The 23,098-nt window shown below is 42.2% G+C and overlaps 1 protein-coding gene across 9 annotated transcripts; it reads right to left on the reverse strand.

Moving 5' to 3' along the window:
• Positions 1-247: 247 nt before the first annotated feature.
• Positions 248-22,786, reverse strand: HNRNPH1 (heterogeneous nuclear ribonucleoprotein H1). 9 transcript variants are annotated; one of them, XM_045026922.1, is made up of 16 exons: positions 22,648-22,786; positions 21,680-21,796; positions 17,278-17,355; positions 13,284-13,319; positions 9,148-9,282; positions 8,110-8,265; positions 7,769-7,912; positions 6,001-6,139; positions 4,768-4,946; positions 4,487-4,558; positions 4,274-4,386; positions 4,040-4,175; positions 3,539-3,622; positions 3,353-3,403; positions 1,812-1,898; positions 248-1,015 (listed from the first exon to the last, which is right to left on the reverse strand). In XM_045026922.1, exons 2-16 carry the CDS (start codon positions 21,726-21,728, stop codon positions 897-899), a joined length of 1,578 nt encoding a protein of 525 aa, XP_044882857.1. In that variant the 5' UTR covers positions 21,729-21,796; positions 22,648-22,786; the 3' UTR covers positions 248-896. The 9 variants fall into 9 exon arrangements, with proteins under 9 accessions (XP_044882857.1, XP_044882856.1, XP_044882853.1 ...); XM_045026921.1 differs by having other exon boundaries at positions 4,274-4,407; XM_045026918.1 differs by having other exon boundaries at positions 4,274-4,413.
• Positions 22,787-23,098: the final 312 nt, after the last annotated feature.

The raw sequence follows: 23,098 nt of genomic DNA on the forward strand, positions 1-23,098 counted from the left end.
TTTTCAGGTTAGGAATGCTATATTGTAATTTAAAGTCTCATTACTTTTGACAGCTCATGCAGCACTCAACATTAGAACTAGGACAAACAGGATAGTAAGTACAGTATTTATGCTACTGGGTGGATGTTATGATATTAACATTCTTGCACACACACACGCAAATTTTATTACAACTTCCCACTCACTGTCCCGTCCCCCACCTTGTAGTTACAAAGGATGTTGAACATGGATTATTAAGTGGAGAGAGTAGTTTTTAAAAGGAAGATTTATTTAACAAGTTTCACTTAGCGCAATACACCTAAAAAGGAAATCACCATACAATGAAAGATTAAATCAAGGCCTCAGAATTTTATACGAACACCAAGACCAAAATCCTAAAGTAGCTGTATCACATCAACATGTTTCCCCATTAACTTAAAAAAAAAAAGCTTAAACGTGCCTTACAGGATATTAAAAGAAATAAACTAGAACTAACATGCCAAATGTTCACTTTGAATTGCAGACACAGCTCCTATATTTCAGTTTACAAAAAAGCATGTTTTTCAACATGCATTCAGAACAGTGTTGGATGTAATATGGTGTAAGTGCAACATTTAACATAATTGAAACAGCTTTAACCTAAATACGCTTACTGCTTAAATACGCTCCTACAACAAAACTAACTTGAGAAAAAGCTGAAAATTGTTTAACAGTTATAGTCTTTACTCAACTTGGTTATTACATCCTAAGTGAATGTTTATTTCTTCCATGTGTTCAAAAATACTGAACCTGAAGTTTTAAAATAATCCTGATTTCACTTACAGTAAAGCATAAATCACAAGCTTGTATTGCAAAACTGTTAAACTTAGTTTTTTGTTTTGTTTTGTTTTTTTAAAAAAAGGTTGACCAAAAGTCAGTTACATTCCCCAGCCAGCACTCATATTGGACATGTTGGACATCCCGCCCATTCCATTCACTCCCATGGATGCACGGTTCCCACTGCTGTAGTAGCTACTGTTCATTGCGCTCTGATTACCTGGAAAAAACAATCAAGCCAGTAAATGAAGTGTTCCGGCTTATTGCCAGTACAAGTTTGGGGGTGAGATTCAACTCCACCCCTTTTATCCTCAAGTGCTCACTTCTTGAGACTCAGGATCCACCCACCACCTTGCACATGCTCCGATGCTATTAAAAAGGACAAACCTTCCAGATATTTAAATGAACGTTGGTGCTGTCTTTACCAAAAAAGACCTGCAAGAGTTTCCCAGATCTTTCAATGAAATAAGACTAAGTCCAGACACTACAGTTCTAGTACATACTGCTTTTATTTTGGAAAACAGCAAGACTGGTTTCCTTTTCACACTGATATAACTAGTAACTGCAATGAAGTTACTCCCAATTTATACCTGCGAGAGAGCAGAAGACAAGCCATAAGCTTGTACTTGTTGTAAAGTGTGGATTTACTTAGTTTCTGTAGTGTATCTACATAAGCAGAAAAATGCAATTTCCCAGCTTCTTCACATTTCAGAAGATTTCATCTTGGAAAGCAAATTTCCCCTAATACTGGCACTGAGACTCACTTTGAAAATGTATGCCAACAATGGAGCACTATTTTAAGGTAGTGCTGCCCAATAGCCTACCTCCTCTGTCCTTACAGCTGGACAGCGCATTATGTGCAAGGATCTCTTTGTAGGAATAAGAACAGGAGTACTTGTGGCACCCTTAGAGACTAACAAATTTATTTCAGTATGAGCTTTCGTGAGCTACAGCTCACTTCTTTGGATGCATCAGATGCCCACTTAAGGCTTTAAAATAAATAAATAAATACTTACCATATCCACTCATGCTGCTTTGAGTGCCATAGCCAGCTCCATAACCCCCACTCAGCTGCTGATTAGCACCATAAGTGGATTGGTTTCCTTTCAAGTTAAGGAAATGAATGTTAACACCTTGACTGCCAAAAATCCTCCAAACAGATCTACATACTGCCTAATTATGAAATTCCTAACAGATATTAGCCCTCATGGTGACATGCATATCATCTATTTAGATACCATTCTGATTAGATATTTTTTCTGGTTTCTCACTAGTGCAAGTGGCCAAGAGCAAGGTATTTGTACTCGTGCTTCTGATTCTAACAGTACTTAATTTGTTTTTTTCAGCCTAACTTAAAAATAGGAAAGTCATATTGTGCCCTACCCTATTTCACCAGAAGAGCATCAGTTCACTCACTGCAATAAGTCTGAGGATTTAAGACGTTTAAATATTCCACTCAGCTACAAGTGACAAGAAACTTTAAATGGGATGCTAGATTTTACATCCCCACCCCCAAATGCCCACTATTCAGAAGTGCAATGGAGAAATTTACTTTCTGACTTTTAGTGCATAGTAAAAATCCATAATGCAATTTTTGAAAAATTGTTAGGTAAGCCAACTGAGAGACCTCTGATGTCCTCCACAACAGCACATGTGCTTTCAGAGGAGGCATGGGGGGAAGTCAATACCAGAACATTTGGAATGTCAATCCTCCAGATAGTCTGAGGCTTGTTCCCATCCTGAATTTGCATGCACCACATGGGAAAGTTTCCATAATTGTACAAGAACTTGGTAAGTTATTGAGTCAGCAACAACTAAAACTAATCTTGTAAAATAAGCTAAGTTCTCAATTAACTTATTCAAGCTACCTTTGAAGAGCACGATCTACTAGAGTACAATACCTCTGCAAAAAACTTTACAGTTGAAATTATGAAGTTTGCTTTTAAGCAACAAAGCATTACAGTGTTCAATCTCATTCCACAATCAAGGTGCTGTACAAGCATCATCCATATTACACACACACACACCCCACCACCACAGAACAGATATAGAAATCAACCACCACTTTAAGCTCTTATCCTAAGAGACCAGTAAAGTAAATTTCAAGAGGAGTATCTACTTCTGCATGTCAAAGTTTCTATGGCCATCTAGGGGAAAACTGTTTCTGAATAGCAGTAACCGGTTTTAGTTTAACTTAGAATGGACATTTCATATTTTAATTTGATAATTTTAGGCTTGCTGTAACATTTTAGCATTGATTTTTCAAGTTTTAGAGTGGAGCTTTGTTGCTCCCTGTTTCCAAAGAGACTTTACTCATGAGATAAAGTGTCAGTAAGTTTAAAGTTTGATACACCCTCTATCAACTCCTGGGGGGGAGGGGAGAAGGGAAGAAGAGGAACCAAAACAAAAACAGGACAAGGATGACTTGCATCTCCCATGTCATTTGTGCAACATCACACACTCCTAGAAAGCAGTCATATCACCACACTCTTCACATTCAGCACAATTTACTTAACCTCATTAAATGTTTGAATGTATTCCCAAAAAGTTTATATACCTGGCAATGTGCTAGTGTTCCAATCTTGAACTACCCCTTCCGATTCCTTGACTGTGTGATTAAGACAGAATGTTGAATTTCAGTTTTTATGCCAGGCATAGAATAAGCAGGAGCTGTATAAAATTAGCCAGCTTTGTTAAATATGAAGTGTTGGAATAAAAATGCAGTTAGACTAGTCACACATACCCATTGCTCCCATCATTTGGCTGCCATATGCACCACCACTTCCTCCTGCTGTAGAATTCAAGAAGAGTTCTACATATCTGTGTTCTGAAAGGAAAAGCATGTTTAACAGAGCATTGAAACGTACTGGACATTAACCCTACGTGTGATACAAACAGTGCCTCATTTCAATTTAAGACAGCCCAGTAGTCTAAGGGAAATTTGACATTAGATTAACTAATTCCTACAGAATCCATATCCAATCTGTCTCACTGTGAGGTCACTCCAATGGAGGATGTGAACGATTCAAATCTGTTACATGTTATAGTTATGACTTCAATCCATCTGACAGTCTTGTCTCGGGTAACTACTATTCTACCATGTTAGAAAACAGAAGAGAAGCCATTTTTTTTAAAAAAACAAGCTTTCAGGCAGGTATGTTTTAACTTTTGGTCAGACCATATTTTGGTCATTGATTTTAAGATAGAGGCCCATAGTTTTTTTCTTAAAACTAGTCAAACTTACGCATATTTGCTTTGTCTTTGGACATGGCGGCCACAGCATCCTCATGAGTAGCAAACTCAACATCTGCCTCTCCAGTCACTCTGCCATCTGGTCCAATTTCAATGTGGACTCTTACAGGGTTCAGAGGTGAGAAGAACTAGGTAAAAAAATATTACATAAGACTGTCTTCATCTGGCAAAATACTGTTGCAGATTTAGGAGAATGTACTTGTTGCACAAAAGTATTTGAACTCACATTATAAATGTCGTTCTCCGTAGCTCTGTAAGGTAATCCTCTCATGTGTACGCAGTGACCAGTTGTGCTTTGGAAAGTAGAACTTGCGTCTCCGTATCTGTGGTCAGACATGCCTGTGGAGAGAAGAGTCCATTCTAGATCTTTCAGATGTATTGAAAGTTAGCTTTTACATGTATTAAAAATTGTTTACCACCCCCATTAAAGAAGTCTCACCTCGGCCAAATCTATCAGAACCAAAGCCATAGCCATCACTATATCCATTGTAGTCGTCATAGCCTCCATAACCTGTAAAACAGATAGAATACATATTAAAATGCTTTTCCTAAACGACAGAAATTAGTATGTTAAATACTATGAAATTATTTCTAGAAGCAGAAGTTTAGCTTCAGTTTGATTTTTCCATGAATTTTTATCTATGCACCAATAGGTATGAAGCAGTACAACATGCAACGTAATTATGGTTTTAAAATAAATGAAAGTCTTATGATACGTACCTCCACCATAAGCTCCACGTCTCATTCTTTCAAAACCACTTCCTCTACCAAGACTATTATAGCCCCTTCCAACACCAGGCCTGTCATAGGGACCAGGCCTCTGCATGGCCAGTAATTTGCGGGGAGGATCATAATGAGTACGCACTTCTGCTCGACTACTCTTGAAGATTTCAATATACCTAGGATGTTTTCCACATAAGACAGACAGTCAATCTTTAATTCCCCACATAGGAATATTAAATCAGTATAAAACATACTAGAACAAGACATTCTAGTCATAGCCTTGAAACTGGCAGTCTATTTTAAGCCAGATTTCTTTATATTATACAGGCAATGACAAATTCTAGTCAAATACTATTTTACTTTCAAAATAGTGTATTTTCAAGAAATTACAATTACTGAAGGGTTTATAGGCTCCTCATACTTCACAGTATCCCAACCTTAAGGGTGGGGGAGCAAGTTAAGTCCCCGCCCCCCACAGTTTAAATTTAATCATGTCAGTTAAAAAAAAAAAAAAAAAAAAAGAAGGAGGGAGATAAGTCCACTCAACTCAGCACTTTCACATTTTGCTCATGTGGCAATATATATTGAGGGTTAAAAACCTAGTCTCCACCAAGATTTTAACCCATCAGAAGTCTACAAAAAAAAGCTTTGCATGTGCTAGTCAACCCACCCTATGCTTCAGTAGTTCAGCATAGGAAAAAGTGCATGCTTCAATGAAAAATAGTCACAAGTAAAATAGAATAAAAAACCCTTTGTGACAATTTCTTGAAAGCTATGCTTATTACATTGAAGATTAAATACAATAAGAAAATTTGTTACATTTCAACTTATAAAAACAAGTTTAGAAATTATCACATTTTCTTATGGTAATAAGGTACTATGTGTGTCTTTACAGCTAGAGACATTGGTGCTACTTGAGACGTTTAAAGCCATAATCTCTCAACTTCCGTCAGTTTTTAAGCTATCAATTTTACAGTTTGAATTTACTCTTAACATTTGGTATTTAACTTAATTTTCCAATTTTGTATTGTAGTCTGAATAAGTTTTACTAAGTGTGCACTATGTACACATGAAACAAGGTTGTAACAATACTTTTACTTAAGTTAGGGACCAAAATACTAGACTAAGTTTTAATGGTTTACGGATCAGTCCTTTAAGAAGAGAGAATATGGATTTAATTAGAATTTACCATAAGAAAAGTGACGTATCCAACCAACCATCCATCCCCACCTGTGCCCTATTCTCTCCTTGTGTTTCTTTAGAGCCTTTTCAGCTATTTCCTGTGAAGCAAACTGCACGAAGGCCTCCCCCGTACTCCTCCCCTGGAAGTCCACCGGCAATGTTATCCCATTTGGCACGATTTCCAACCCTTCAACCCAAGGACAAATAACCCCAGTAGGGGGCAATATTAACATCACAAGCCCAGTCATGAATTTTTCTTATAGCTTTAAATACACCAGAAAGTTAATACTTGTAAGTGAATGGTATGCTAGTTCTAGATTAGCATTCTAGCAGAAAGCATGTCAACATGAAGCTTCATGATTACATACCATTCAGTTTACATTCTTAACCCATCCTGCTGTGCACAAAAAAAGCTTTTACTTTGTAGCAGTAAAATCAATTTTCATTTATTTAGTGCAGGGTGTGTTAAGAAGATGACAAGTTAGAGACTCTTAAGAATACTTTACAGAATTTTTCAGTCTGTTGAAATTCACACAACTTAAGTCACAAAAACAATAAAAATAGCTTTACACAGCATCTTAGTATTTACTAAAAGTAACATTCATGTAAGACAATGATACTCTTATGTAAACATTTTAAATCTCACTAAATTCAGTATTAATATTTGTAGAGTACTGCTTCACTAAGAGAAATCCATGAATTATTTCAGAAGTGTTAATTGCTAAACTGAAAGCAGCACTTTGCATATTAGGTACATGTATACAATTTCTATCACCACTGCTCATAAGTTATTAACCACATGAACACAGTGATAGTGCATTTATTTGCTTTAAAAAAGGGTAGTTCAATACATCACTTTGCCAAAATACACAAAACAATTTAGTTGCATTCTAATCAGAATAGTCATCGGTTTTCAGTCTACATTAAAAATGAAAAAAGTCCTTGCTAATCCTATAACAATGTTTCAAAGTTCTTTCGATTTATTTTGTTATACATTCTAATATTCAGGTTTATAACTTAAGCATAAGTCACATTTAGAAGTTGATACTTTCTGCTTTAAGAGAGACATGTTTAGGCCCAGTCAAGATTTGATTGTATGCATTTGTAGATATCATTCCAATTCCCAAAACAGGAAGTAAACATTAGATACAAATTGGCAAGAGTTTGAAATCAAGTTCAAATCAAGTCATTTTAAATCTTTACAATTCAGTCTTAAACCCTATACAAAGTTCATAAAATACTCATTTAGTGTAAATGAAACAAAATTGAAGAAGTTTTGTACCACAACTACTCTGCATTTAACGACAAAATTATTGTACAATATTTGACTCTACAAGTCATGTAGGTCAATACTTGAGTTCAGAGATTTTAAGCCTAACATTAGTCTTGCCACCTTTAAAAATTCCACCCATTTCACCCAGTCCAGCAATAAAAAGGCTCAACCATTTTTATGTGCTCGACTGAGCAGCATGTGTGGAATGGCTAAAATGGTAAGTAGGAATTATCCTCCAATTTTTAAGTATCCACTTTAATTTTCAATCTGAAGTACAAAAAACTTGATTTTTCTATGATGCTAAGTAAAACAAACTTGTGTAAGTATGATCTAGATAACCTATAATTTAACTTAGGTCGATTAAGCTATTAGCCCAAATAGATTAAATTTAGGATTTATTTGCACACATCAGAGATCAATATAGTCTAACACACTAACTGTGGCACAGTTTGGCCTGTTGAAAGCATTAATGGGCAAGAGCTCAGTGCCACTGTGATTCACACTGATCCATAACACTACAGCTAATACTTATACCCCACATACCTGAAAAGAACTGTACAATTTCTTCTTTGCTACAGCCAAATGGGAGTCCTCTAAGACGTACAAAACCATCATTAGCAGTATCAGGGCTGTTAGGACCAGTATGCTTCAGAACCCAATCCATTTCAACGTTGTTTGACTTGAAAACTGTAAGAGGCACTTAGAATTAATGAATTTTGGAATGCAGCATAACCCATTTTAAGTCATTTGCCATTTGAGAAGCTAGTCAACTGGTATAAACTAAATTCACTTAAAATCAACTTACATGCATTTAAACACCACAAGTTACAAAAAAGTGAAAGTCAATACAAACGTAATCAATTACTAGGCCAATTAAGTCAAACCTTCAACATATCTGTGTCCCATTGTTTCTCTGTCTTTCTTCAGTGCCAATTTCACATCATCTTCCGTTTCAAGTTCAACAAAAGCTTCTCCACTTGGTCTGCCTTCTCTTGTATAGATGAAACGGATACCTGAAGCTCCATTTTGAATTTTGCATTCTAGGAGAGAAACCCAGAACACCAATTGTTCAACAGCAGTGATTTGTATCTTTTATTCCTGGAAGTATACCAGTTTAATCCTAAATACATATCATCTACCATAATAGAAGATGCTGGTTTTCTTTCTTTGTTTAACTGAATTTAATATTCGTAGTATTCTTTTAAATTTACCAGCAAGACTGAAATCCATCATGTTCTGTCAGCATATCTTGAACAGAAGGCAGTTGCTACCCAAGATAAATTTTGAGTGGTGAAAGAATCCAGGCTACATCCTTCTTACAGACCTCCAAAGACCACCATATTGTTGGGTTTTTTAATTTTACTTGAAAATACTCAAAGTCTTGTTTGAGATGGCAAGAATGATTTTTTTCAGATGGGATAAGCAATCTGAAGTCTGGTAAACCAAGAGTTAACCAGTTGCAATATGGGACTTAAAATCTGCTCAGTTAAGCAGAAGAGTAAGGAGTTCACTCCTTCAAGCAAACACTAAACCACATTGCAAACCAACTCTTATAATGAATATTAAAGTACAAAAGGGCTAGCTATTTGTTCAGTTTAAGCATCCAATATATAGTAATTACAGTAAGCAATTAAATAAATACTTCAAAAAAGCAACTTAGTTTTAGTAGGGAGGGTACTCTATACTGATCTCCCCCATTGCCCTTATCTTACAGAAGCGCTGCTCCGGAACGGTGCAGTGACTCCCCACAGGGCCTCTCTTTGCTTTATCACCTCCTCTGCTATCTCCAAAGCTGATTGCCCGGCTTTCCTGGCTCGCACGTGGGCGCACCAGAAGAGCCTGAGGGACAAGTCACACGAACCCCGCCCCTCCCCCATGCGAGCAGCCACCGGGCGGCAGCTCCACTCCGCTCGCACACGTACCGGAGAAGAATCTCTGCACCTCCTCGGCGGAGCAGGACCAAGGCAGCCCGCGCACCTTCACCACGAAGCCCTCGCCGCCCTCCGTGTTCAGCATCATGCTGGAAGCAAGACTCGGCTCCGATTCGCCTTCCGTCGCTGCGGGGAGACAACACATTGAGGCGGGGAAAGCGCCCCGCGGCCGCCCAAACGCGGGTCACTCCGCCCCCCCCGCCCCCCCACGGTCCCGGGCCTGCACTCCCCACTCCCCCCGGTGCAGTGCCTAACTACCCCTCCCCACGCGCGCGCAGCCCGCTCCGACGTAACCGAGCTCCCCCCCCACACGCACACATGGTCCGAGCCGGAGGCTGTCCGGAGATGGCCTAGTCCCCGTCCGGCAGCAGCAAGCGGATGAGGTTGTGGCGAGGGCGCGCGAGGAAATGGCGGCGCGGGCTCCCCCTTCCGTTGGGCCGGGCTCTGCCGCCGCACAAAGAACCCAGGTCCAAGCCACCGCCCCGGGGCAGCCCGGAGCCCCCTGCGCGGCACAGCGCGCGCTCTTCCCGCTCCCTGCCGGGAGGGTCGGGGTGGCTAGAGGACAGCAGCCAGCAGAGACTTGGGGGCAGCACGCGCCGCTCACTATCCGTTTGTAAACTGCGCGGCGCCGTGGCTGGGAAGGAGGCCTGCGGCGCATGCGCATAAACAGACCGTACTGCGCATTCGCAATACGTGCATGGCTGAACCCCCCCCTCCCTTGCGAGCCAACTACGGATGCTCCCCTGTCCTACTCGCGCCCCCGGTCGGCCCGTACGCGCATGCGTTTCCTCTCTGCGCGAAACAAAACCAGGGCCCTCAACCCCGCGCGGCCCATGGACCCAGCCTGCGCAGTTTTCCACACAGCGACCCTGAATAACCCCAACCGCTTCTGTCGTGGTACACGCGGCCCCGCAGCCACGGTCCCTGCGCTGGGCGCGGGCCCTATCCCCCCACTGCCCCTACAGGCCGGCCATTCCCTGAGCCTCACCTGCCCAACACAAGCGGCAGGCGGAGCTGAGCGTCTCTGAACCCCGCCAGGTGGGGAGCGCAGCATAGGGGAGGGGGGCACTCATCGGTGGGCTCTAGAGTTCCCCACCCCCCGGGAAAGAGCCTGCTCGCTTCACTAACTGCAGTCTCGCTTGTTCGGAGGAGAGTGACCAAGAGACATGGGTCAAAGCCACCAGAGCACAGAGTACCTATTACTCTGCCCAGCTCATTCAGGAGAACTCTAGATTTCACCCTGAGTTTCCCAAAAGAGAATCAGGTGACAAGAGTGAACCCCCAGTCACACCAGACAAGCACATGTATCTAGGACGGTGGCTACACTAGACTTTTTTTTGGGGGGGGGGGGGGGAGAATCTATTATTGCAGGGGCCGAATTTTACTGGCACACTGCTGCCAGCTGGGGTCCTGGCCACCGGCCCCACTCAGCCCCCTGCCTGCCTGGGTGAACAGAAACCTATGCCAGCAGCAGGCTGATGGCCAGGACCCCAGCTGGCAGGAGCCGGCAGACTCTGGCTCCTCAGTCCTTCTGTACTTAGCTCTCCTAATCTTGCAGATAATGCTTGATCTCAACTACAAGTTTTCCCAGACTCCACCTATCACATGCATAGCAATTGTGTGTTCTCTTCCCCCCCACCCCCAGCTCTTAAGAAAGAATGCAGTGTTGGCAGCATCTTAGCCCCACCTCCATTTTTAAGACATGGTTTCTAAAATGGTGGCAACACAGTTCTTAGCTGCAAATGTAGCTAAAGTCTGGGTTCAGCACCATTCCAGCTCCACCTACTGACATTGTAAATAAGGCAGCCTAAATTTACTGTTTTGTGAACTGAAGTGCTACGGATACTATATTCCTTTTGCATGCAAGGGAACAGTCCCTACAAAGGCAGAGATAAACGCCTTCCACAGCTTTTAATCCCTGCTCCACATATTAACACACTGCCTTCCAAGCACTTCCTAACACCCCTATGAAAATGAGCATTTCCCAGCACTTGTAAAAATTTCACTATTCAAAGCAAGTGCTGCATATGTCATTTAATTGCTTCAAAGGAGTTGTTTTAGTGGCACTTGTGTAGTGGAAAACATTATAGACAGTAACATACTAATGGGAGGATACAAATTAATCAGAGATTCTGATTAGAAACATTTCATATACCTATCAGTAAACAGATTTGTAAGACTTAAAGTTGCAGACAAGACAATTAAAATGTACAACAGCAAGGCAGACTCCGATTTCCAGATTCGTGAACTTTTAAGTACAGTTTTAACAACCTCAGGCATTTTAGAACCAATTCCTGTTTGGTCTGCTTATTTATTCATAGACATTTCTGATAATGTTTAAAACTTAAGAGAAAATCCACCAAATTTTGCTAAACAAGAACAAAGGAGACTAACATCCCTGGTTAAATAGGTTTGCAGCTAACAGTATCACATGAGTTCTATCTTAGATGCTAGCTGTCGTTTAAAAGCCTCTAAAACCAGGGAAAGAAAGTAACCATTGCCTTTTCCCAAAGCAGAAGTTTCAGGGTGCAGTGAAAAGTTATCCATTCAAAGGAAAGTGCAGTTTCAAGGCTGCAGAATGCACCTGTGTACCCACCCACCCAGTGAATGTTCTGAGGGAGGGGGATCTGGGTTTTTTACTTATTACAAAGAGATGCCATAAATGCTGAAATAATGGCATGTTACAGAAACAACTGTAAATTCTTAGTTCTCACACAAGGCAGCTGAAATAAATCAGGTTAAGCAGATAGTGTCCAGAACACTTCCTAATTAAGGGGGAAACAAACCCACAGATTCTTACCAGTCTCCTCAAACAAGAATGTTAAAAAAAAAAAAAATTACAGAGAATACTCCTCTTAGAAATTTCCCACCACCACCACGACCTACAGTGTCTCAAGAGTGGAGGAAACCACTGCTCTAGCTTATTTGTCAATAGCTTCCTCACAGACAAACCAATAATAGCAATAAATCATATGCCTAATCTATTCTCTCTTTCTGATCCCATTGACCAATTTAGAGTCTGCTGAATTTAGTTGTGAACTGTAAAAGCCTTTTCTTGCCAGGGAGCTTTTGCAGACAAACTAAAGTGTGAAAGGCCCAATGAACCTGTGCTGTGTAAACAACCTAATGAGTAATGAATGTTGATAAAAAGCAAGACTAGTACACTTCATCATACTTGCAACTAAGAGGAGCAATATGCTGCTTCCTAAAGACTAGCAAAAAAAATAGCAGCAAGCATTTTTACCCAATTATGCAGTACTATGTAACACCATAAGGGCTTCTCTACATATGTATTTATTTGGGAATAGCTACTATGCTTAACTCTTATGGTAGGATATAAACTTAGTTTCACGTGTAGACAATCTCAGGTAGTAGTTATAGGATGCATTTCTAACAGTTGTCCACCTGAAAACCTGTGCTCTCAATCATTCTATTCTAATTTTTTTAGAAAGCTTTTTCCAAGCAGTTTGTAAATTTCTGCCCCTCCTAACATTGGATTATAAAATGAGTTTTCTGTTGTAGGCATGTGTTTGCTTCCAATCTGAGTCTGGAAACATCAATGAAACAGAGTGAGCTATTTATTAAGATTGGCCTACGTGGTTTATGCACCAGTTTGAATCAGACAGAGTTGAGTGGCTTTATCTACCTCTGAACTACAACTGAGGTACAATTGCTCATCAATATCATGCAATAAATAACCATTTCCAGATGTTTCTGAACCAGAAAAACTTGAATTGATTGCCATTTCTTGTAAAACAGGAAATATAAAATAGTCAAGCTCATCTAATACAGTCTGACCTACATATTTCCTTTCACTCAGGGCTATTTAAGTTATTACACATCAGGCAACCATGTAGTAATTTTAGGTATTTTTACTATACAAGATCAGATAGAAACTGAACTCAATTTGTTTTGGGTTCAGCACATAGATTAAGTGTTAGTAAATGTAACATAAGGGCTGTGAAATGGGTGTGAACAGAGTTTCAATATTTGAGAAACACCAGGATAGTCTCAACATTTTAGTATTATGCTTTGTCTCCCCTACCCCTGACATTAAATTAATGGCTAGAGGTAGATCAGATTTTATTTCATGAAAATTAAACACTAAAATAGATGTGGCCACATACCTTTCTCAATCTTCCCCGGGAAGGGGTATCCCCACCCTGAAATTAAGTAGATGGAAATGATGAAATTTTAATTTGCTTTTGGGGAAAAAACAGGTTGTCATATCATTGCTCTGAGACCATTACTTCATCTGCACAGTGTATCTAAAATATCTAAGTCCATCACCACTAATATGACTCGTTTCTTGTGACCCTGCATGTGGCACTAAGCCTATGCAGTCTTCCCAGGGATTTTTGCTATCCAATGTTTTCTGCAGAAACTGACCATTTGCTTAAAGAAAATTCTTAGCTCTTGTCTGAAGACATTCCATCCTCAAGAGTTAGAGCAGGAAAATGTGTTGTACATGGACGACTGCACAAGTGCTTGTTTGGAGCATTTATGGGGTCCAGTAGTTAATTTTAATACTGAAGTGACTCCTTGACATGGACCTTGAGGGACTACAGCGAGATAGGGACACAAATTAGTCTAAAACTAATTGGAAGCCTGTGCCAATTTCAACAAAATTCCACACAACTTGAACTACTCTTGCTCATGAAAACATGTGGTTTTGAAACTCTGACATCAGGTGGTAGGGTTTTAATTAATTTGAAAGACTAAGCAAACAGCATTCTGAAAGTTAGTATTCATAACATGTTACATGAATCTTAACTTCTAGAGGAGAATATAGGACACTATCCTATTATACTGTACTTTACACTCCTACTTGTACACTTATCAAACTCGATTTAGAAAATAAAACTAAGCAAGCATCAGGACAGACCACCACTGCATACTTGCAGACAGCAGCTAGTCTCCAGTTCTTTCACACAGACTAATTAATTCTAACCAAAATTCTCTTTTCTGAACTGCAATTCCGATGTCAGCAAATTCTATATTCACCACTGTTGCTAAGGACCATGGACTGTCATAGAAAACTTACGGTTGCTAGGTGTAGTATGCAACAAAATAAAAAACCCTATAGTTTTATACATCTCTATAAATCCATTTTGGTGAAGAAACATGCACTTAAAGTGGGTTCTCAAACCATTCACTCAGGTGGTTTTTAAGGGGGGGGGGGGGGGGAGGCAATACCAAGAGGGGGAAATATAAAATCGTTGTATATAGACTAGTCAGGGCCAGTCTAAAATAAGTTAAACCTGACAGTCATATGTTCAGGATAGACTGCTTGAGAAATCGATTTACATATTAGATATCTCAACCATGTAAGATGGAGGACAATGGAAAAAAATATTTGGGTTTCTAATTTGGATGGTCTTCAAACACCAGATGTTCCTACAGTATTTATGTCTTAGTGCATGAGAATAAAAAGCCTTCAAAGGACAAGCCTGGGAGCTTAAATTCTTAACTGTTAGACACTAGAAATCATGGACTCAAAGATACTGGATTTATGGCTCATTACAACCATGTATGACCCACTATCCTTCCTTTGTCCTAGGACTGCAGGTTTGTTAACTGTGCACTTCACCTTGAGTAGGCTCTTATAACATGTTAACTCCTTATGCTAAACAAACTTGTATTTAACTATGTGACACTGAGTAGCTTCTCCAGACCTGAAGAGCTCTGTGAGCGCAAAAGCTTGTCTCTTTCACCAACAGAAGTTGGTTCAAAAAGAGGTATCAGTCACATGGTCCCAGGATATTAGCGAGACAAACACTGCAAACAAAAATAAAAAAAGGAAGCCTGCTAGCAAAAAGGAAGCGCCTAAATGGTGAACAGATGAAAAATGTAGTTTTAAACATCTAATGCATTAGTACTGCAAGTAAGGACAGCTGTTAAACTATGGCTTGACATTTCAATAATCTGTTGAGACTTAAGAAAAATTTGTAAGTTATCAATGCATTGCTTAACTGAAGCGTGCATGCTTGAGCTATTATGCCAAGATGTTTAGTGTGAAACATGATGAATGTTGTTTGAGACATATTTTTTTGTTTACTCTTGCAGAAATGCTGGAAAAGCTGCAGATAAGAGACAGAAGAGGAGCAAGGAACTGAGCTGGAGTATTTGGAAAACCTCCACTATAAACATCAAATGTGGCTTCATGAAATGACAATCAAGTTAAGACTTTCTCCTGTAAAGGGACATGGTGGCTACTTAAGTGGCTGAAGTCATTTTACTCTAGAAGTCCCAGAGATAGTACTGACATTAATTGAAACTTAAATTTAGCATGGGACTGACCGCAACTAAAAAACAGTTCTGCTGGGAAGAGTTGCACTTAGCAACTTGTCTTGCTTTCAGCTATTTTAAGTGTTCAGCCATGTCTACATACACTACAGCTCCCATCAATATTAATCCCAAATAAGTCAATGGAGGGTTTTTTGGTAAGTTTTCCCCAATTTACACATGTTTTGAAGTCTACTCTGAGAATTTCTGGATTCAGGGTCTCCCTTTGGCATTTTGGTTTCATTTCCTTAAATAACACTTCACTTGAAAAGTTAGAGGCCTAAATGGGAGTGAAAGATTCTCAGCTCAGAGAAAAAGATCCCCTCATTTCTGGAAGCAAAGACAGCCATCAGCCTCAGCACCTTAGCTGCAGTAGTTACCTAGTCAAAAATCTGTACCATAAGGCATTAAGTGCCATATTCATCCAAATGAAACTTTCAACTTTAGCTTACAGCCCATTTAAGTGTCAACTTTAACTATTTCACTCTGCAGCATTAACATCTAGCTAATGTGCTTACTCAGTGAGGTGTGGAGCCTTCAGCTAATTGAAAGGCTGCAAATTTAAAAGTTGTAATCTGAATTAAGATTTTGAGCCTTCTCAGAAGTCCAATTCTCCACTGCTGCTCCCTTCCATAATGGCTGGCTGATCAGATAGTTGCTTACCAAGCAAATTCTAGTTATCATATGGGTGAGAACCTCTGATCACATTTAAACTAAGGCCACCTGATAATATTTGAACTGGCGTTTAAAGATTAATCCTAGTTTCAAGATAAGCAGTTGGGGAGCCAGCCATCAAGCCTCTGCAGGATTTATCCCATACAAGAGCTTTCACTGTAGATTGAGGTGTGAGCTCTGCAAAAAGTACCCAGATTTCCCTAATGATTTCTAGAGTCTTTAGTTTTATTTATTTGGCAGCTAAAGTTTTAGAAGTGTGTCTAGCTGTAAGTTTGTTACATTTTTCTGTATTGAAGCTTGAAATCCACTTTTTTTGGGGGGGGAGGGGGGGACAGTATACGGTATATGCTTAAATCCTTGGCTACTGGCTGAAGTCCTTGTCTTTTTTGCAGAAATTGCTGCCATGACATGTATTTGCTGGATGCTTCTGATAGGTTAGCACTCAGAACTCCTTTTCAGCTGAAACCAGAAAGTCATTTCAGAGTAGAACAGCAATAATTCCTATCACTTAAATCCTGCAAGAACACATCAAGACTGCACTAGTTATAACATCTACACTCCCAAGTGTAACTTAATACAGGGTGGAACTCATGACCTAAATATTTCAGCAGAAGGGAGTGCATTCTATATTGTGGAATTTGGAGAATGCTTAGTCTGCCTGCTCAGGTTTGGAATGATGAGGGAACACAAGTTCCCTGTATTAGTTTACTGAGGAAGACTTAGTCTTCAAAAGCAAGTTAGAATTCTGATTCAGGTTTTCTACTATGGTACTTTGAATCTGTTTCCTGTTTGGGGGAGGGGGAAAGAGTAGAGAAGAACAAGAGAGAAGCTAGTTATTAACAACCTGCTACAGTCAGTTCCAAAGGTAAAGTACAAGCTCTACAGGTTTAAAATATTGCTAGCCTGTGGGCAACTTGTCAAAGAAAGCTTTACAAGTGCATCTTACTATATACACTAATCCACTTAGCTATCAAGGGAAGACAGAAGGTATCAGCATTTCAAGAACTCTCCCACTTTCTCCCAAAATTAGGATAGAGTGCTGACAAGTGTTCCACAGAAAGAGTTTCCATAGAAGAGATTGAAAATAAGTTTTCCCTAGTGATATAAGCCCTTTTAAAATAGAGAGTACTATTGTCAGAATGCAGAGTGACCAGTACATACCTGCATCCACAGAAGTCATTCCTTGCGACTGAATTAAAGATCTTTCGCTAGCTAGGTCATCAGGATCAGCATTAACATCTAACAGAAAAAAATGCGACAATTCATGCCTTTTCTTACTATTGTTTAAGTCTAGCTGCAGACTGTATGACAGGTCATACCTGAACAAGGACCTTCACAACCAGAAGGGCTACAAAGTTTAAATAGAAGTTTATATTCTGCTAAGAGTATGATATGGACTTCTCTATTTTGTAGGGTGGATTTTGACAACCCCAAAAGAGGTGCCTGTTTTAGATGTTAAAGACGACTTTAAAAATGATGAGATTAAGCAAAAGTACTGAAGAGCTACAGTAAGCATTGAGAGTCTTGTTAAAGGAAATGGCTCAAGCAGGAAGCAAGCAACCAAGACTTGTCAGCCTAAACGGTTGGTTCTTTTTATTTTTTTAAAAATGTAAAACTGTACTTTAAAAATTGCAGTCTCTTTGGTTTCAAGTGTTGATAATCTGCTTTGGGGACAATGTTTAAAGCTCAATGTGTGTTATGACTTAAGTTTCAGTCTATGTTTTAGGGATAAAAAGTGTTGGCATTAAAACTGTACACTACCTGTAAAGGGATGGGAAAAGTCACATGCCTACAAGCTACCACTGTCCTCAAGACTCCCTTTTGCCACAAGGCCTACAGAAACCTTGACAATGGTGATTAAGTTTTATAGTGAACTCCATACCATGCACCCCCTTTTCTTGTCTCTAGTGCAAGACCTTCAGTGCAGGAACTGTCTGATTACAGTAGTACCATACAAAGACTACCACAACAGGACTGGGGTCCCTAGATGCTACAATAAATAGTTAAACACTTGGGATTGTCAGCATTTGTTCCCTTGTTATTACCTTCTAGTTTCATTTAAGCAGATACTGGGTAGAAGAAAAAAACCAAACAAACCCAAGAAATAGGATCAGTTCGGGTCTCCTCTATACAAGGGCTGTGACTCTTTAGTGCGCACCACTCTGTTAGATATTGCTTATCAGATAGCATTATAAACACTTAACTAGCTGTCTGAAGATCCAGGCATTACCCTGTGTGTGTGTGGGGAGGGGGGGGGGAAGAAACGGACTGAGATAACCTTTCTAGTCTAAGGGCACAACAACTCTAGGTGACTTCAGTGGAAACCTGGATATTAAGCACCATAAAGTTGGACCCTATGGCATTGACTAGGAGGAAAAATGCATTCTCCTTCCCATCAACCTAGCCCAACTGAGTTAATTTAATGTGACTGACACCACTGTCTACACATTCTACTACCTTTACCAGGTAGCCAGAGCTAGTTTAATGGGTTTTTTTTGGCCCTACTCTAGATAAGGCCCAAGTGATTTGCTTAAGGCTACACAGCAAACCAATAGCAGAAGTCATACTAGATTTATCATCAATACCAGATGTTCCCTCACCTCCTAGTCCCTTACTTTAAACTGAGATGATTCCCCTACACAGGATTATTAAAATTGGGGGGTGTTGGGGTTTGGTTTTTTTTTTGGGGGGGGGGGGAGGGTGCCTTAGTGGAGATATGACTGAGGAACCTCTTGACCAAGTGAGCAACTTGCACCCATAAGGCTTCATCTTCACTGCCAATTGTTTTTTCCCCCCAAAGGTAACAAGCTCCCTGTAGTTTTTACTAAGATAGCTAGGCACAATCAACATTATAGTTGCTTAGCCTGTCTCCACTAGGATCTTACAAAAAGATACTTAACTATTGTGGTGATACCCATCTACTACAATAACCTTGCATGTTAGACAAGAATCCTATACCATATCCCATTTTTTCCCCTCCTCTTCCTATAGTTTAAGAGCTACTTTAATTTCATATTCTACTCTCCTCCCCCTAAAGTGAAGCCCATTTCTCATTTTAAATATATCTCTCCAGTCTTTCTGTATAGCTACCTGAAAGCCCCAATACTTACTCTATCCAGCATGCTAAAGACTGGATTTTCCCCTCTCCCTCAAACACACATCCTGCTCCTCCTCTGGTAGAACCAGGAGGGCATTATTGTTACTCATTTGGAATAGACTTCATGGAAATCCACTCAAATACCAATTTAAAATCCTATGATAAAGCCAAATAGAGAGGGGCATTTAAAGTCAAGGGTGCATGTATAGGCAGAGCTACTGTGGAAGCTTTCACAGTAACAAGTTTTGTTCTTGTTACAAACTGTTACAAGATTTCTTTTGAAACACTTCAATCATATAGATTTCTTGTTTAACAGGTCAAAGCTTTTTGAATTCTTAATGTTTAAAGATTAATAAGAATGATCAGACTGTCTGAAATTTTAAAGAAATCTTGTAGGAAACCCAAAGCCTGGACTGTTGTACGTAACTAAATTAAATGTATTTAATGGTGTAATATTACTATGAAACTCCTGATGTTGGATGCTATTTAGGCTTTGTTAACTTTAGCCCTGATTCTGCATCTGACCATTTTCCTTTTCCCCCTAACTCACCCATCAATCATAAGTCTGTTTGATCCTCAAACTTTTTACACCAACATGGCTTTTTACATGTTTTAAGCTGCAAATAGATGTCTCTTGTAACAGACAAATTAATGCACTGCTTTTGCAAATGCCTTATTGTCATGCCACACAAAAGTTAAGGTCGTGTTCGGGCAGATAGGACTAAGGCTTGGTCTAGATAGCACTTTTGCCAGTAAGCTTGGGGGGGAAGATACCCAACCTTTCACTGAGAAAAGTGCCATGTCCAACCGCCACTAATGGGGGCTGGTTTAACCAGGCCAGCTCTCTCACCTTGGCACAGAGTGGGTACATAGGAGACCTTACAGCGGGACAGCTCTGCTGTTGTAAGGTCCTTAGTGTAGACCAGCAGTTCTCAAACTGTGGATCCCAAAGCTACTGGCTTTAGCCTTGTTGGGGCCTGGGGTAGAAGCTGAATCCCAAGGGCTTCAGCCCTAGGTGGTGGGGCTCAGGTTACAGGCACCCCACCTGAGGCAGCAGGGCTGGAGTGGGCTCAGGTTTTGGTCCTCCCCTCCCATGTAATAATTTTTGTTGTCAGAAGGCGTTGGGGTGCAAATAGAGTTTGAGAACCCCTGGTATAAACATAGCCTGATGCACAATTCCCGGCCATCCACCCACCCCCAGCACAGTATCTCCTATTTACTGGTAGGAGGTACAGAAGGACTGCTGCTGAAGCAGTCACTTCCAGTATGTTTCCATCCCACCACTCAAGAAACTCTGAACAATGGTTCAGAGCCTCCTCTGTAATTTTACTAGGGTTCCAGCCTGTCTTCCAGTCAGACAATCAACTGCATTTAAGGGGAAGCTAGAATCTCAGGGCATGCTAAGTTGCTTAAGAAACCAGCCAGTGTGCTATACCGTTGAACCAGAGATGGGCAACAGCAGAGCACCAAGCTGAGTTCAAGCTGGAGTGTTACCAGTCAGGGGGAGAAAAGTTAACTAAGTCCCAATGGCTGACAACCCAGAAACTAGAAAGCCATTAAAAACCCAAGATTTCACAATTGGCATATTTCACCACTTTAAGCAACAAGGGTTAGGGGTGCCGCAAACTTCTGCAGTTAGTTTCTGCATTATGGAGTCAATGTTTCACAATATTTATGCTAATGACTAACTACATACCCGAACTAATGACTGGAATTAATATTTCAACCACAATGAACTCTTAAACATGTAGCCTTCTATACTGACACGCAAGCAAATGCGACTGACTATTTTTAAAGCATAAAGTATACTGAATAATGGCAGGCGTGTTAAACGACCAGCACTCTTCTAAAAATGCAGAAAATAACCGCGAGAAGGGATAACAAAGACAGCTGAACTGTACGGGCCTCTTTACCACCACCCCCCGCCATTTCCCGCATGGGCGGACACAACCCAGGAGACCTGCGACTCTGGCTTTACTCTTATCTAGGGCTCCCGATTACACCCGAAACAATCCCCAAGTGCGGGGCTAAGGCTCAGCTTGGGAGCCAGGCATTTCCACAGGCGGGTAGAAGCGCGGGGGGAGTGAGGCGGCTTTTGCACATCCCCGATTCCAGGCACGGCCTAGGCCGCAGCGGGAGCCGCGCTCCATTACCGCGGCGGCCTGTGGGCCGCGACACGGGCCTAGCGCCGAGATCGGGGCCCATCCGCCGCAATCGGGAGCGGGGGCTGCCCCAGACCGCCCTGGGGGGGTCGCTCTGCACGGGGGGCACGTTCCCCAGCGGGCTGCCCCGCTCTTTCGTGCGCCACGAGGCCGGGAGGGGGGGAGAAGGAGAAGGCCGCGGCGTCCAGGGCCCCCAACCCGCCACTTCCGGGCCTGCGCGGCCCCGCGGCTGGGCCGATCCCCGCGAGGCCGCGCCTCGGAAGGTTCTGGAACCCGCGGCGCGCGCTGGCCAGCGGATACTCACCCAGGCCGGGAATCTCGCCCTCGGTCTCCTCGCTGCGGAGAGGGTCCATCTTGCCCACGCGCTCACAGGGGCTCGCGGAGGAAAAAAAACAAACTCGGCAGGCGGAAGGCTCGGTCGCTAGACAACGAAGGCAGAGGGCGTCAGACTACCCCCCAGTAACGGCCGCCTCGCCGCTCGCGCTTTTCCCCCCTCCCCCTTTGTTTTATTTTTTTTGTTTAAAGTATCACCCGGCCTGTCTCCGGACCCAGCCCCAACTGCTCTTCTCCCTCCACAGGCGGGCGGCTTCTGGGCAGGGTTATAAATAGCTGGTTGCCGAGCTGCGGGATTGTGACGTCAGGGAAATAACCCCGCCCCTCGCCCGCGCGGCCAATCAGTTGGTGGCTACTGCGGCGGCTCAGTACGGCCGAGAGGCCACACGCAGCCCCTGGTCTAAAATGGCGGCAGCTCCCCTCCCCCCACCCCGGAAGGCAGCCAAGCTCACAGGGTGAAACTCAGCAGCGCCGCGCTGCCGCCGTGGAAGGGGCCGGGCTCTGCAGGGAGCCACTAACCGACGCGGGGAAGTGGCAAGAAAAGCGCCACGGGTGGGGGAGGGGAAATCGGGGGCGGGCAGCAAGGCTGCTTTAGCGCCCAGCCGTTGGTGTCGGAGCGAGAGCCGCGCTCGGCACAGGACTGTTATAAACCGCGGCCCTCTTCACGTACACACAACATGGCTGCGGCGCCTGTGAAGGGTTTCCACGTAGCCCGGGCAATAACCGTTCACACAGTATCACAAACACGGGGGGGGGGGGTCACTCGAGCAGCGGGGCCACTCGGTGAAATTTTTCCATGGAGAAAATGTGAGTTTGAAAGCGGCAGCTCCTGCCCCCCCCCTCTCCGCACCCCAGAGCGGCAAAGCCTCCCCGCCCCAAAGCCCTGCCCGGAACGTCGGCAGCAAGACCCACGCGTGAATGAATCCCCGCAAACCTTACAACGCGCTGCGACAGAGGCACTCGGTCCCGCAGAAGGAGCGGCTACCACCCACCAAGGCGGGATATATAACCGGGAGGGCAAAGATCCACTATGGCTGCAATCGGTTCGGGGAAAGCGGCTGCGTCATGTGCTTTCTGGCTCCGCCTTCTGGCTTCCAGTTGCTTTTGCTAATACCCTATTGCATCGGCTGAGGAACTTGGCGGCCTGTGAAATCAGCTGCGGGGTGGGGGGAAGACAGTCTGGCTGCCTCCCCTGATAACTGCGGCTCCAGCGGAGGAGAGGAAATGGAAGCCACCCTCACTCTCAGGAACCAGCCGCAAAAAAAGTTAAAAGTAACGGCATACTCCTGTGTAAGCAATTGCCAGAAAATTGCCTCGCACGCGCAAATGGGAGGTGGGTTGCGCATTTTTAGGGGGGCTGCCCGATTGCAAATGGGAGGAGTAGTGGGGG

This window comes from Mauremys mutica, chromosome 8 (genome assembly GCF_020497125.1).
Source record: "Mauremys mutica isolate MM-2020 ecotype Southern chromosome 8, ASM2049712v1, whole genome shotgun sequence".
Taxonomy (NCBI): domain Eukaryota; kingdom Metazoa; phylum Chordata; order Testudines; family Geoemydidae; genus Mauremys; species Mauremys mutica.